This window comes from Pyrus communis, chromosome 9 (genome assembly GCF_041283825.1).
Source record: "Pyrus communis isolate YQ-2024b chromosome 9, ASM4128382v1, whole genome shotgun sequence".
In the NCBI taxonomy this organism is placed as follows: Eukaryota; Viridiplantae; Streptophyta; class Magnoliopsida; order Rosales; family Rosaceae; genus Pyrus; species Pyrus communis.
Window position 1 is genome coordinate 21,297,920 of NC_142573.1, and position 15,069 is coordinate 21,312,988.

General features: G+C 36.6%; 1 protein-coding gene across 4 annotated transcripts; it reads right to left on the reverse strand.

Moving 5' to 3' along the window:
- Window positions 1–4,138: 4,138 nt before the first annotated feature.
- Window positions 4,139–15,069, reverse strand: LOC137740285 (sister chromatid cohesion protein PDS5 homolog D). Of its 4 annotated transcripts, none has more exons than XM_088700223.1 (13): window positions 14,693–15,069; window positions 12,687–12,890; window positions 12,366–12,547; window positions 10,830–10,956; window positions 10,513–10,710; window positions 8,632–9,678; window positions 8,413–8,502; window positions 7,502–7,575; window positions 6,410–6,461; window positions 6,054–6,134; window positions 5,900–5,943; window positions 5,213–5,287; window positions 4,139–5,042 (listed from the first exon to the last, which is right to left on the reverse strand). In XM_088700223.1, exons 1-13 carry the CDS (start codon window positions 14,795–14,797, stop codon window positions 4,502–4,504), a joined length of 2,820 nt encoding a protein of 939 aa, XP_088556349.1. In that variant the 5' UTR covers window positions 14,798–15,069; the 3' UTR covers window positions 4,139–4,501. The 4 variants fall into 4 exon arrangements, with proteins under 4 accessions (XP_088556349.1, XP_068336245.2, XP_088556351.1 ...); XM_068480144.2 differs by having other exon boundaries at window positions 4,139–5,051; XM_088700225.1 differs by having other exon boundaries at window positions 4,139–5,051; window positions 12,687–12,942; window positions 14,693–14,823.

The following is a 15,069-nucleotide window of genomic DNA, read 5'->3' on the forward strand; positions in this document are numbered from 1 at the left end:
CTAAAAAGAGTGTTTTGAGTCGTTTTTGTGTGTTTGTGTCTTAGGATACCTTCCAACACAATGACAAGGATTTGGTTTATAATTGCATGACGGTTAGAAAGAGTTATAAACATAGAGAAAAGTATGATTTACTCTTGGTATATGCTTGGTTATGGTTATAATGTATGACTTCACATGCAATCATAAAAGAAGAAAAAAATTCGTTTTTATAACATGCTTGAAGGAAGGAACTCAAACAAACGCTACAACCCTGAGAGACTTGAGCCTATAACGTTCTTTGGAGAGTTTAATCTGTGATTTCTTGTTTTCTAAAGTAGTTGCATGATCTCATTATTCTTTGCTTGGTTACTACTTAGAAGGCGTTTCATCATATAGTTCCAAATGCTAGAACTCATGCCCATTTCATTCAAAGCATGTTATTGATTTGCATAACACATATTCAAGAAGAAGTTGTGTAGTGACCACCACCATAGCCAAATAGCCTTACTTCCCATACTTCTTATATGTTGTAAGTTTTAACCCCGTTGAGCCTTGTTTAGCCTTTATTCTTTGTTTACCCACATTTTCCTCACCTAGCCTAGTTTAGGACAATCCCCACCCTTGTTCTTAAAAGATAGTGAGCATGACTTAATTGAATTCCTTTTGAGTTACATTATGAAAAAAAATAAGTGTGGGGGAGAGAATGTTTAAGTGTTGATGTTTTGAGATTCAAAAGAAGAAAAAAAAAAAAAAAAAAAAAAAAAAAAGAGAAAAGAAAAAAATGAAAGAATAAGTGATTGAAGAAAGGTTCCAAAACACCAATTCTGGGTGTAATTTGTCTAAACTCTCCCTTTTTGTTCAAAAGTTGAGTTTTCATTCAAAAGTGAATTCTAAGTTGATTCAAATGCTTTGCTCACTATTTCTTTAAAAACCTTTGTTTTCCATATCCCTTCTTTGTTATCCACATACCCCAAGCCCCGTTACAACCCTTGACTTCTATCTTGAGTGTTGTGTATTTCAATTTGTGGAGTTTGAACTTGGTATGGGCTTATGGTGTCACTGGTTCTCGCGTCTAAGTAGTAGCATTCCATTCATGAGATCATAACTAAACATGCTTATTAACTCCAGAAAATGCTTTCCTTATTATAACATATGTGAGTGTTCGTCTACATGTTTACATCAATCTTCTCACATATACCTAGTGTAGGGTGTGTAGTCAGAAAATCTGTGTGAAAAACGAGAGTACATCTAGTAAGAAATTGAGGGAATTCTCTAAGGCATGTTACTACATTCAAAACATGGTTTTAAATGCTTAATTGTGAACTAGTATGTGGTGACTATGAGTAAGAATGTACTTAAGTGTAAAGATGGCTCAAATCTGTGAGAATAATGATTTTTAATTTGTCATGTGCATTGGAAGTCCCTGATACGATTGTTGGAAGGTGTAGGTTGTGTTTTGTTCGTTTTGTCTAGTTTCGTGTTCTTTTGTTGTTTTGTTTTGCTCGAGGACTAGCAAAAGATAAGTGTGGGGGTATTTGATAGGAGCATATTCATGCGACTTAAATGGCTTGTTCTCGTGCATTTACGTTATGTTTCTTTAGTTATTTTAGTACTTTAAGCTATTTTTGTGTGTTTATAGGTCCAAAGGGCTAAAGGAGCAAAAAGATGCATTTTGGAGACTTTTGGAGCACTTTTGGGCTAAGGATGGATAGCTTATGCTTGGAGCCAAAGTGTTGGACGAAATTGAAGACCTAATTGAAGACCAAAGTGTTGGAACCTTGTTCTCTTTAGCTTTAGGACATTTAAAACCTTTCCTAATCCCAATCATGCCATGCATAACACACATCCATTCTAACACATTGTCATTGCACATGCATTTCCTTCATTAGTTAATTCACATGCTCCATACTTATCATCACCACTCATTACTTATCACATATCACCACCACTTATCACTTATCATTCACCACTTATCATATCATACATTCATTTATCACTTATCATAATCATTCACTTATCACTTAACATATCATACACTTATCACTCATAATCACCTACAACATCCACCTACAACATCCACCTACTTCACCTACAACATCCACCTAATTCACCTACAACATCCACCTACTTCACCTACAACATCCACCTAATTCACCTACAACATCCACCTACTTCACCTACAAATGACATAGCCATATGTTCCCTCCACTACTCCTATAAATACCCTTGCATTCATTCATCCAACATCTCATTTTCATACACAACACACCACTCCTCATCCATTTCCATAATTCCCCAATCCATTCAACACATCAACAACATCCCTTAGACCTTATGCTACAACGAAGAGGAGGAGAAGAGTGCCTAAACGTTCATACAATTCAAGTTTGAGTTGTTGGAATGTTTAGGTGTTTCTTTTCCTCGATTATAATGTTTAATTTTGATTCTCTTTGTTTTGTAATCATGAGGAACTAAACCCCCCTTTAGCTAGGGGGGGATTCGAAATATATGTTTATGCTTGCATTTTGATTTGATTACTTCTAATTGCGTTTTATAAGTTGTGATTTCAATTTGTTTAACCGTTTGATTGATAACTTATTTATGTATGTTTATTGAGAGTGCACGCTTAATTTTCATGCATGAATATGACGCTAGAATATAAGTGAGTTTCACCTAATAGTTATGAACTTATATTCACAAGTAGTGGAGGTTGCTTATAAACAATCGCGTTAAATGAATTCTTGGCACTAGTTTCATGCGTATTCCATAGTAACGAAGGCCTCGTCAACACTTATAGTTTTCATGATGCTTAATGATTCTTGCTTGTATCTCTATTATGCAATTCATGTAGGGAACTTGTGAGGAATGCTTTGGGTTGTCGTATGCAATCATCCAATTCATTAACTTAAGGAAAACTTGACGGTTAATTTAAGCGGACCTAATTAACCCGGGGTGTTGAGAATTCATGGTTTATTGAAATACAATTGGAAATCATTTTATTATGCAAGTGTAACATGTATGGAGATGAACCCCTTAGCTAGCCATACCATCCATTCATTTCCGTCAATTTCATATTTACAATTTGTTTTCTTTACAATCTATCCATTTTAGTTTAAATTCGTCCAAAATCAATCCCCCTTTTACTTTATTGTTCAATTTAGTTAGAAATCAATTTAGTTTGTGTTTTTAAAGCATTTTGAGTCTTTAGTTTGTCTTAGTGTTTTAAAATATTTTTGCATTCTTTGAGTCTAGCATAGTGTTTTATATTGTTTTTACGTTTTTGAGTCAAAATCCAAGTGATTAACAATCCCTCCTAATCCCCGGTCCAGAACGATCCCTACTTATACATATACTACAATTGTCAAAAAGAGGGTTTAGTTTGTGTGCGTATAAATCACGCATCATTTAGCTCCCTCAATAATTTATTATTTTTAAGTTTGTTCTTTATTGGTTAATTGAATTAAACTACCATATTAAAATAAGTTTATCTAGACATTTTGAGCTTCACTTGTCGCTAATTCAATAAGGCTATCCAGACATATTTTGAGTGCCATTTGAAAAAATATTGAAAATTTTAAATTTAAATTATTAGAAGACGTAAGAGAGGGGTGTATATGAAGAGTGTTTGAGATGAATAGAATGTGTAATGAATTGGATTAAAATGAGGTAAGATAGTATGGAATGGTGGAAAAAGATGTGAGAAATAGTGTACAAATAGCTTAGGTATTTATAAGAAAAAAAAATTAGAATTTTTTTTTTTTTTTTTTTTTTAATTTCATCCCCAAAACCCCGCCAAAACAAACAGGCTGTTAGGCGGGCTCAACATACCCAGCCCGATAGCCAAAAGGCTCTAATTTCGCTTGATGAGATCCACTTGGTTTTCAGGCAGCTCTCCACTGGAGTTGGATTTTGTAAAAAAGGGGCTAAAAATTGGCCTAAGGCCTGGCACAATGAACTTTATTTTTTCCTGATCCGCTTTATTGAGCAATGAAATAAAAGGGCAACCACAAAAAATGAACGATATTCTTACATAGAACTGAGGGAGTGAGAGTGAGTGTGTGTTGGAGTGAGAGAGGGCAGAGGAATACCTGGCAGGATGGTACTGGAAAAATGAACCGAGATAATGACAAATGCTGAGTAGGGTTTAAGCCCAGACAAATAAATAAAAAACACCATACAGTCCTGCATTTTACTTTGAATCGGACCAACTATCCAGTCCAAGGTAATGCCATGCACCCTTGGATTGGATATGAAATCATACAATACTCATGTTTGAAGTAAAAAGCCATAATATGTGATGGGAATGCACCACCTAAGTGAGAGCGAACAGCCCTTTTGCCACTGTTAGTATATTACTTCATATTAAACCTACATCAAAGGCAAAACCCCACTGGGTGCATGTCACTGTCTCTACAAAAGAAACATAACAGAGACTAACCGACGCTTTCAGTACTAGAGCTAAAATCACGCACTTTTGAGCCTGCCCATCAATCACTACCTGCATCTCTAGACACACTTTACTCTAACTAACGTTAAGTGATCTTGCATTCTCTGCACCCTTGCCCAATTCCATTAGTTCTTTGAAGCATTCCCTACCAGAAGGTTCAATATCAACTTTGGGACTCTCTCCCTTTGATAAGGTCATAGTCACAGGTGTCAGCTGTGCAGCCAATTCACCAGCAGATATTTGGCCATTATCCTTCAATTCGTCATTTTCCTTGGCTTGATCGCCCACGCTTTCATCAATAACTTTATGCTCACCTTCTGTGGCGGAGTCAATACCAGTATTCATATCGGCCTCCAATTCACCAACAGAAATTTGGCCATTATCCTTTAATCCGTCGTTTTCCTTTGCCTTATCATCCTCACGTTCAATAACTTTATGCTCGCCTACTGTGGCAGAGTCAATACCAGTCTTCATATCCGCCTCCAATTTACCAGCAGATATTTGGTCATCATCCATCAATCTGTCACTTTCCTTGGCTTGATCACCGTCATCAATAATTTTATTCCCACCTAGTACAGAACAGTCTGCAGATTTACTTCCAGCTGAGTCTCCACGTCTAGATATCCTTCAAACAAAGTTTCAGTTCAAGACCAATAGAAAATAACAGTTCATTAAAATATGAAAGCAACCAACCCACTCCGCAAGCTTCTTAATTGGATGCTCATGTGGCATCCTCAAAGCAGATCTAAGAGTAGGTGAAAGAGGAAGAAAATACACAAATCCAACCTTTTTGAGGGCAGACCAGCGTGCGTTTGTTTTGATGGCTCTGATTTTGGCTTCCGTTTTCTCTTTTGTGGTGATCTGATAAAAAAGCACAACCAAATGATAAATAAGATGATTAAGTCAGAGAGGCATGCACATGGAAGCAGCCAAAGTGTGCTAGGCGAGGCAATTAGGATATCAACCATTCGGTAGCGTAAAGACTTTGACTGTATAGAATTAAAGTTGTGGTTAATTTGTTTTTCCATTGCTAGAGTACTCCTATTGCATTGATCCTTTGGCTTGAACATTCTACTCTTTAAGTAGTATGAAATTGCATCTGCATTATTAGGTTAACCACTAAAAGAAAACTCAAACGGAAACAAATTTTATACCGAAAATACATTGAAAATTCTAGCAATTACGGGAGCTCATTACTGTCATGTTATTGTGACAAATATTCAAGATAACCTTTTTCCATGTAGTCGTGCAAAATGCAAAGAACATCGAATGTTTGTCCAGAACATAACAAGAGAACTTCAGGAGTAATGATGACTAGAAGGATTGGTTGTGCTTCCCTTAATCGTCTAAAGTGGCAAAAAATAATCGATTTTGCAAACACCATTTAACCATAAAAGACGAACACTTGTCAGAGGCACAAACGACTAAATTTTCTATTAAGTTTACAGATATTATTTAGAGAATAAAACTTACATATCAGAAGCAGCATCTGGTTTTAGCAGATTCTCCATTTCGACCTGTTGAAGAGAAAGAAAAATTATGCAGGATAATTCATTAGGGAATAAGTTTAACACCAATGATCAAAATATGAATAACAAAAAAGTTCAATTTAAGACACAACACATACATCTGGCAAACCATCTCCAATCAGTTTCCAGCACTGCTTTTTGAGGTTCAGATTTTCTTCATCCCCATCAGTATACAACACCTGTGCAAGTAGTCAAACAAAAAACTATGCATCATGCAAAGAAAATTTTGAAAGGAACCGTAACTGAAGTTATCATGGCAGATGTCAGGCTAGATGACCAGATCATGCTCCAAGTTGATGTTATGACGAATAGTCAAATACTATAAGAGGGCCAAGGAGGTCATGCCTAGAACTCAAGGACTCTAGTATTGGGAGATCTTCAATCCAGCATTTCATCTTTGTGATACACAAAAGAAGACAGACAATATAGCATGAAGGCCATAAATCCAACTCACCAAGTGCTTCTTTTTGGCAGGGTCGTAAGAGGAAACAACACCTTCATAAAACCTGCAGAGACAGAATTTTCAGGCAAGAAAATAATCATTTGGGGCTTAAAACTCCACCGTCACAGACGTTAGTGGGGCCATATAAAAAGGGAATAGACAAATGGCATGAAGAATAAAGCATTAACCCAAGGGTGTTTTGAATCTTCTAGCAGCTTGGGAAGCCAGAAATTTCACCTATACCTTTTGAAGATCAGAACTGGAAACAAAATAACACATGAAGACCTCCTGCAAGTCATGGCCAAAATACTGACTTCTTGCATTGGATCAAGAGCAGAGATATGGTTTCCCCGGCAAACAATACAAATCCAAAATTCAGTGCCAAAAAATCACATTCACCATTTTTTACACCCCAAAAGGTCCTGTTGTATGACATATATCACTATATCAACCTTCTCCTTTATTCAAGAAACAAAACCCATTCAGAATAATTTCAGTTGACAGTCCTAAATTACCATTAAAATATAATTTGCAATCCCTTTTTTCATTTTGGAAGAATCCAACATAACTTGATCCAAGCATTGCCTCATAATCCATCACTGATGCATATACTGCATTTTCAAGCCATGCCCACAATTTCACCAAAATGTAAACTGCCACCCAATTGCCTTTCTCTGTTTCCCGGACTGGGTTTCACACCTACTAAAGAGTTTACATCAATTTTTATCTTATGTTAACTGTAAATTCATCTTGTATAAAATTTCACAGCTGAGCCCTCACATGGTTCTGCAAAAGCCTAACTAGAGTATTTATAAAACTAAAAACAAAATGGCGAGTTCCCTCTTGAGCTAAGCATACCCAATTATAATATGCACAAGCATAATTCATCAGTGTCTACCCAAATCCACTAAATGTCATGGATCCTTATAATTATAGCAAAATATTCTTGGATACGCAATGTTTCCAAGTCCTAAAGGCACTACTGATCAATAAAAACTATCAAACATAGAAACATGAAAACCACTGACGGTATAAGATGCAAGTAAATATTGACTAATTACAAATATATCATGTCATTTTTATCATCAATTCTGCAATACTCACTTTTTATCCTGTGGCCACCAAACCTTTATTCTTCTGTCAACCAACCGTTCACCAAGATCAGGCATTTGAGAGGCCTAGATTAGAAAAGTAAAATTTACAATAATTAAAAACAAAAAATTATAAAATATATCAGTAAATGAATAGATCAACGAGGATACATGTTAACTTTGGAGGATACCCAAGTTCAAAAAGTACACCATGGTCCCAAATCCAATGTGAGCTCCTTAAGATATTAAATCTCCAGTTGAAAATTGAAACCCACAGAGGCTGCCCCTACCTCACTGTTTCTGCTCTTTTAAAGGCCCATTAAAGGAGTAAGAAATGCGGAATAACAGTATAAGACGCAACACCTTATTCCAATGCATCGGCCTTGCTATTAGTTTAATACTTTCTTTATCATCAACGAAAAGAAAGCATGGATCATCAATATAGTGTCACTACTTAACTCAAATACCCCAGATTTCAGAACTTTATTGTTGGACTGAATATTCGGACATACAAAGATCAAATTGAACAGAAACAGCATTTTATTTGAGAACACATTTTATGTATGGGTCATTGAGAACACCTTTTACATTTTAATCACTGAGATTTTACTCGGTTTATATCGTGTGTAATCCAATAACACTGTTAATATTGTTCATTGCACTACTTCATCTACAAGACGATGCTAATAGGGTCATCTAGATTGAAATAATAAAGTTAGGGCCAATACAGTATACAACCAACCTATATTACTCGGAAAATGGTCCAAAGTGATAAAGGTTAATAGTTGAGTTGAATGACCAAAGAGAAAAAAACAATAACAAAGGTATACCTTTTTTTCAAAAGAGAAAAAAATATAAGTATGATTTAGCACCAAAGCATAACTAAGTAGACTTTAAACTGCAAATGAAGTTAAGAATCCTTACCTCTTCCTCTTCAATGAAATGCTTCCTCTTGAGAACCACTTTAGGGGTTCCTTCATTATCTTTATTCATTTTTTTGGCAGACTTGGAAATCTTTTGCAAAAGTGGACAATTGCAGATGGGAGACCCGGCCAAATAATAGAAGACAAGTAAAAGTCATTACAGGTGACAACTTAAAATTTCAATATCTATTCTTTTTTGCATAATTGTCAGAGAAAGTACCTTGCTACCAGATGCTTCAGTACTGTCCTTTCCAGAAGTACCATTCCCCTTATATTTATAAATAACCTGACGGACGGATGATTGATCAGTGGTACTCTTCGTTTCTACGTCCAAAGACGAGTGTTGATGTGATTTTTTACCAGGATCAATGGGAACTTCAGATTCCTTATCTGTGACCACATTTGCAGAAGAGAGAGTGTAGCCCCCATTTGTTTTTTCAGCGAGTCTAATATCTCTAAGCTGCTCCCGTAGTCTTTCTCCTATGTTAACAGTCCCCTTATATTTCTTTCTCAGCTTGGGCTTTTCTTCTTGTGGAGTTCTCTCCTCAACTTGAGCAAGCTCTTGCTTCACAGCTGAAAGGGAACTAGGATTAGCAGCATGGTCTGCTACAACTTTCTTCTTCGGCCAGCCCTTTCTGTGTTGGGATCCACCAAGAGGATTGTTCGGAAGAAACCAAAAAGCTCCAATATCCCCTTCAGTTTTAGGTTGGGAACCAGGTCGCTCCCTAGCACTTTGAAGCATCAAGGGCACATCTGCTTTTGCACAAAGACAATCTTTTGTACGTGAAGGATTAGACCCCCTGTAATCAGACTTACTGCTGGAAGATGGTTTCTGAGTTTTTCTCCCACAACTTATCCAAGAATGGTCATAGCCTTCTGCCAGGTTCATTAAAGAATTTGGCTTCCTGCCTCTCTTTTTGGCAGCTGGGGATGGCTCAATTTCTGATTTAAGAATGTTCAGAGAGAGTGAATTGTTGGGTTGAGCATTGTCATACCCTTCCTTTGGATCCTTCAGAAAGTTTGACTTCTGGACTCTCTTCTTGAGAGCCAAGCATGGCTCCGTTGCTGATTTGACAGCTTTTGAAGAGAAGTTGTCTGGTTTAGCACTATCTCTTGAATCAATAACCTTGGAGGGTTTAGTATGATGGCAATGCTGTAATCTTGCAGTAGAATTTTTATGTCTGACGTGTTCATCCCCAGTAGAAGCAGCTACAGTCTTTTCAACTTCTGTAGGACAATAAGCACTGGGCTTACGCCCCTCAGTCACCTGGATAATGAAGAAATTTTCTTAGACAGGTGTAATATCAAATGAAGATGAAAAAAAGAAAGGAACAAAAGAGGAGAAGAATGGACATAACAGTAACATACATGAGCAAATCATTCAGAACTTCCTAATTCACATACAAGCACACATGCACAAAGACTTATGTCATAAGCCAGATCAAACAACTTTCCTCCCAATAATTTTTCCTGACATGCCATGTAATTTAAGCAAAGCAATGCTATTCCAATTTCTCTAACAATCTCTACATAGAATGTAGCATAGCTAGGTACACAAAAAGAGGGGGAATTGACTTGTTATTAATTTTTCCCCGATGTCATGTTGATTTCATAAATCTGGGGTACCGGCTAGCATCTTCAATTCAGTGTAATCCTATACATCCACATTAGTCTCTTATTTATTATTGTCATACAGAACATTTTTAACATTACTCAAATAGTAGACACCATTGTGCACAAAAAAGAATATGGCTACTGAACACTGGGAGACAACAGGCCTTCCCATTAGAGAGAATTTGATAATATGATTACCTCAGAGAGAGAGAGAGAGAGAGAGAGAGAGAGGGAGGGAGGGAGGGAAGGAGAGATTTCGTTCTTCTCTTAGTTAGCAAGAGAAGTTCTGCTTTCAATTCGCCGAAAGAAAACATAAAAAAAAAAAGGAAAAAGAAAAAAAAGGGAACAAGAGAAGAACAAAGATTCAGCAAACACAAACACAAAAACAAAAAACTAAAAACTAAAAAACAAACAAATCTATATGCCGGTATTGAATAACTTCCACTAAACAGGCAAGCCTGTAGACAGTATCACCAGTTTGGCTTACCAGATTCTTCGCAGAATCATTGACTTGATTATGTTTGACAGCATCAGATCCATTCTGGCACACAGAAGCCACTATTTGAGTGTAATTGTCCAAAGCGACGTCCATGGACTTCACTGCTTCCACGAGATAAGGTTTAAGCTTAGCTGAAGAATTGTCTATAACTTTCTCCCCCAATTTCCAAGAAAAAGGTGAAACGGTCTGAAACAGTAACAGGCCTCTTATATAAAGAAGAATGAATTATAAAAAAATAAATTAAAAATAAATAAAAAGAAAAGAACAAAACAAACAAAACAAGATGTAAAGGAGAAGATTATGACCTGATTTTCCTTTCTAACACTAGATAGAAGAGCTTTGAGAAGATCCACGGGAATTTCTTCACTTTCATCTAAAACCATGGTCATAATAGTTTCCATGGCTGAAAATACAGAATGCGGATGATTGAACCTTAACAGTAAGAAGGAGAAGGCATAAGTTATCATTAAAATCAATATTTGAGATGGAAGACAAGGCTTCAAGTTATCATTAAAATCAATACACACCACACACAGAGAGATTGTCTATTCTATAACTTATTGTTTATATGAATAAGTTATAAAGAAAATAATAAATTGAACCCCACAGATACAATGACTATCTATTTTTTAACTTCGTAAACTTGCTCTCTCATTAGGACTAAACAAAGAAGACCCTGTTTATTTCCTCCACAATCATGTCTTCTGGGAAAAGATTCAGGTGAGAATACTCAGCAATATTATTTAATTTTTCTCTTTCACTTTGAAAATTTGGTGTAGAGTCCATCTGTTTTGATGGTATGGGTTTGACATAAAAAGTAAAAACGGTTATTCTTTGTTAGCAGGTTTGGGTTGAGGGAAACAAGAAGGCTCTGGGATAAAGTTCAGTTTTGGGCTCTTTGGACTTCTGTCTCTAAGGGTTTAGGATTATTTCTTTCTCTTATATTTGGTGGGACTGAAAGACACTGGTGCTATAGTTTTTTTAGACTGGTTTTAGGCTGGTTCTCTTTCTCTCCTGCTTTTTTCTTTTCTTTTAGTGGTCTTCTTGGCTACTTTCTTTTGCCCCTTGTTTTCTAGTCAGATGAGAGGAATATATTCAAAATGGACCTTTGAGAGCAGAATATCAACAAGAGAAATTGTAAAGATGACGATCTGATGAGTGAAATTGTCTAAATTCATTACACAATCGAATTCTATGAATCAAGTTTTCAGTCGTATGTTTTTTTCTTATTCCCTCTTCTTGGAGTGCAGATGGGAAACCCTACGTATCTCTGCCTCAAACTCTTAAGAAGTATGAATAAATTTTCCAAGAAAAAGAAAGTGGATTATTCACTCTCAAATTCAGTGCTCATACACTCTGAAGAAACAAACTCATCAATACTTTTTTGATGCATAAAACATACAGTTTCACTCTCGATAACTATGATTAGCTAACAGTGTTTTGAAGGAAAGTAAACCCAATATTGAGTGAAAATTCTGCCCCACTTCAGAATAGCATGCTCGTGATACAAACGTATAAAGACAAGAAACCTCTACAATTCCATGCAAACACTTGCCTAACTATTAAGAAGAAATGGAGCAGTACAGTTTTACTCATGCCATGCACAATATAAAAATTTGTGACAACAAAATTCCCATGCTCATGATACAAACAAATTTCATATTTCAATTCAACGACAAATCACGTTCCGCACAGAACCGAGTGCAACGGCATTCTAGGATTCATATAGCCGACCCCACTTAGGGGAATAAAGCTTTGTTGTTGTTGTAACGACAAATCACTTTCCAGCAAAGCACCATCAGAAGTCAAAAAGTAATAAACAACATGAATAAAGCTCTTACTGGGTTATTTTAAGGAAATGTTGGAACATCTCAATAATTAATGCACTGCAACCAAGGTCCAGCATCAGCAAGCTTGACCTAACCTTTGCAACAATGTGAAGAATGGAAACTGCCTTTCTATAAAAGGGACTGGAAACATATGAAAGCTTCTCAAAACCTGCTACAGTCAGCTGAAAGATTTCCTGTTCAACCAATAAATGAGAAATGAAGTCCTAAGAGCCCATAAAATTAAAATATAAGCATTGGAGGATGCAAGATGTAGGACTTCAAAATGATTAATGATTACTTCAGATCCTAGACAGTTTACTGGAGCTGTTATACCTTCATCCATTCATCGTTGTATGGAGGAACCGGTGCTGTTATTCTCATAAGTTCAGTAATGCAAGAAGCAACATATAGCTTCACATCCATATCTGAATGCCTAAACAGCTCATCAGAAATCAATGCCTTCATTATTGGTAGAAGTGCATCTTGCATGGATCTGAGTGGTGCTTGCTCAACATTTGACAACAAACCCTCAGCTTCCTAAAATATAAAAAGAAACAAAGGATCCCAGGTTTTCGCAATCTTTAAAGACCTAAAGAGAAAAAAAAAGTGAGATATAAGCTATAGCTATGCTTAACACAGCTTGAAACATTGTCTTTCACAACAGACTAGACTTTCTGATGAGTTTCAACAAAACATATTCATAGAGATAGTTTTAACGACTACGCAACTAATGAGAACAAATCATAAATAGATTTATGCATACCATCAAGACAGAACAATCAACTACTGCATTTGTAATCATCTAGTAACATCCGTGAAAGAGCAAGGTGAACAAGAGCCTGATATTTGCATCTATTATGATACTTGAACCACCACAAGAATCAGCAATATCACTACAGTAACATCCTTAGCTACGAGCCATTATCCATGAAGAAACCACTTCCATCTTCCAGTTCTCACTGGCTATTTCTTGGCCAGCATTTCCCCTTCTAGAGAAAATAGGAGTCCAAGAAATAAGCCATATGTGAGCAATATGATTTAATGCAGACGAAAATACTAAAGAGGCAATACCAACTGAATGGCATTGAAGATCAACTTTATCTAATTTAAGCAAATGACAGTCCCATGCCATAGTTGTTGGAAGTAGGGGAAAAGTGTATATCGAGTTCAAAACAGGTTAAATGCCTCTCACACGCAAGCCAGTCCAAAACAGGGCAGCCTGCTGCGACTGTTTCCAGGGAGACGGCTTTCACAGCTTGAACCTGACAACCACTAGATCACATGGCCAAGCCAAATTGATGCTCTAAGATAAACACTCAATGGAGGTGAATCTAATTACCCCAAATATGCAGGGCCTTGTGAAACTAAAGAGACAATAAAAAAATCAATAAAAAAATCACAGATAATCATGTCCAAGACCAGACAAACAAACAGGCTCTAACAATGAGGAAAGATCATCAATGAGTTTAAGCCTTTGGAACTATACCCTTATCAAGTAAACAAGCATGCCTTGCAATTGGACCTATCAATAACTAAGTATGATTTTATTTAAGCACCATGCTGAAGGTTCAAGAACCTACACCCCATGCGCATGCGCGCGCGCGTGCGCACACACACACACACACATCTGTTAACAAGCAACAGTATACATTCAATATCTTCTGATAAGCAACAATGTGAATCAAATATTCAAATATGAAAAATCATAGAAAACAAACAGCTCACATCTGGTTTAATGTATAATTGTCAAGCCATTCAACACATACACACACATCACCTTTTAATAAGCAACAGTATACATCAAAACATTTAAAAATCGTATGCCAGGAAATTGCTCACAATCGGTCATAAATTCATAATCCATAAGCTAATCAGCTAATTAAACATTACATACAAAAATTGGGAAATAAAAGTCATCTGTTCATTTAAAACACAATACTGACTGGAGCAAACAAACATCAACAAGAAACCGAAACAACATTAAAAGGCCAGACTTTTTGGTAAAAATTCGGCAAAAATAAGCCCCCATTTAAGCCCGACTCCAAAGAATTCAGAAAATGATGATCAACCCATCTCAAGCCATCACTTATTTGTATTCTAATGCTTTCAATTAGCACAAAAGAGACCCAAATACACACACAGAAACTTACAACACACCAACAATCACTAATTCAACAAAATGATGATCAACCCACTTCAGCATTTCGGTGAATTCATCAAACCCAACAAAGAAAATGAGCTCAGTAAACATGCATATGAACATATATGTGTGTATCTATCTGTGTGTTTGTCTAAACAATAAAATACAACAGAGAGAGAGGGTCTCAGGGCGGCATTACGCCAAGGATTTTGAGAAGCTCGTCGGTAGCAAAAGGAGGGTTGAGGAGAGTAGTTCCAGCCTCCTTGAGCTGCTGCTCCACCTCTTTCTCAGAGGAACAAGACATTGCGACAACAACCCAGAATTACAGTGGAAGCTGAAAGACCATTAATCTATATCTCCCCAAAAACGATAAGGAGACAAAGATACCAACTCAGAAAACAAACAGCCAAGTTTTAGGGATTTAAGCCCATGTGTTCGGGCATACAAACACAAGGTACAAATGGGGGCTGTTCCGCTACACTCTCTCTCTCTCTCTCTCCCTCTCTCCCTCTCTCTCTCTCTCTAGTTTACTGTACTGGGTATTTTTTGGGTATTGCCTCTCACGCCATCTGAATG

Bases quoted from the DNA above. Each gene is read 5' to 3' on its own strand.
- LOC137740285 (XM_068480144.2), bottom strand. From the start codon at position 14,797: ATGTCTTGTTCCTCTGAGAAAGAGGTGGAGCAGCAGCTCAAGGAGGCT. The intron at 6,135-6,409 runs GTGAGTTGGATT...CTACTTGCACAG, and splicing joins CTGCCAAAAAGAAGCACTTG to GTGTTGTATACTGATGGGGA. The intron at 5,944-6,053 runs GTATGTGTTGTG...TCTCTTCAACAG, and splicing joins TTGGAGATGGTTTGCCAGAT to GTCGAAATGGAGAATCTGCT.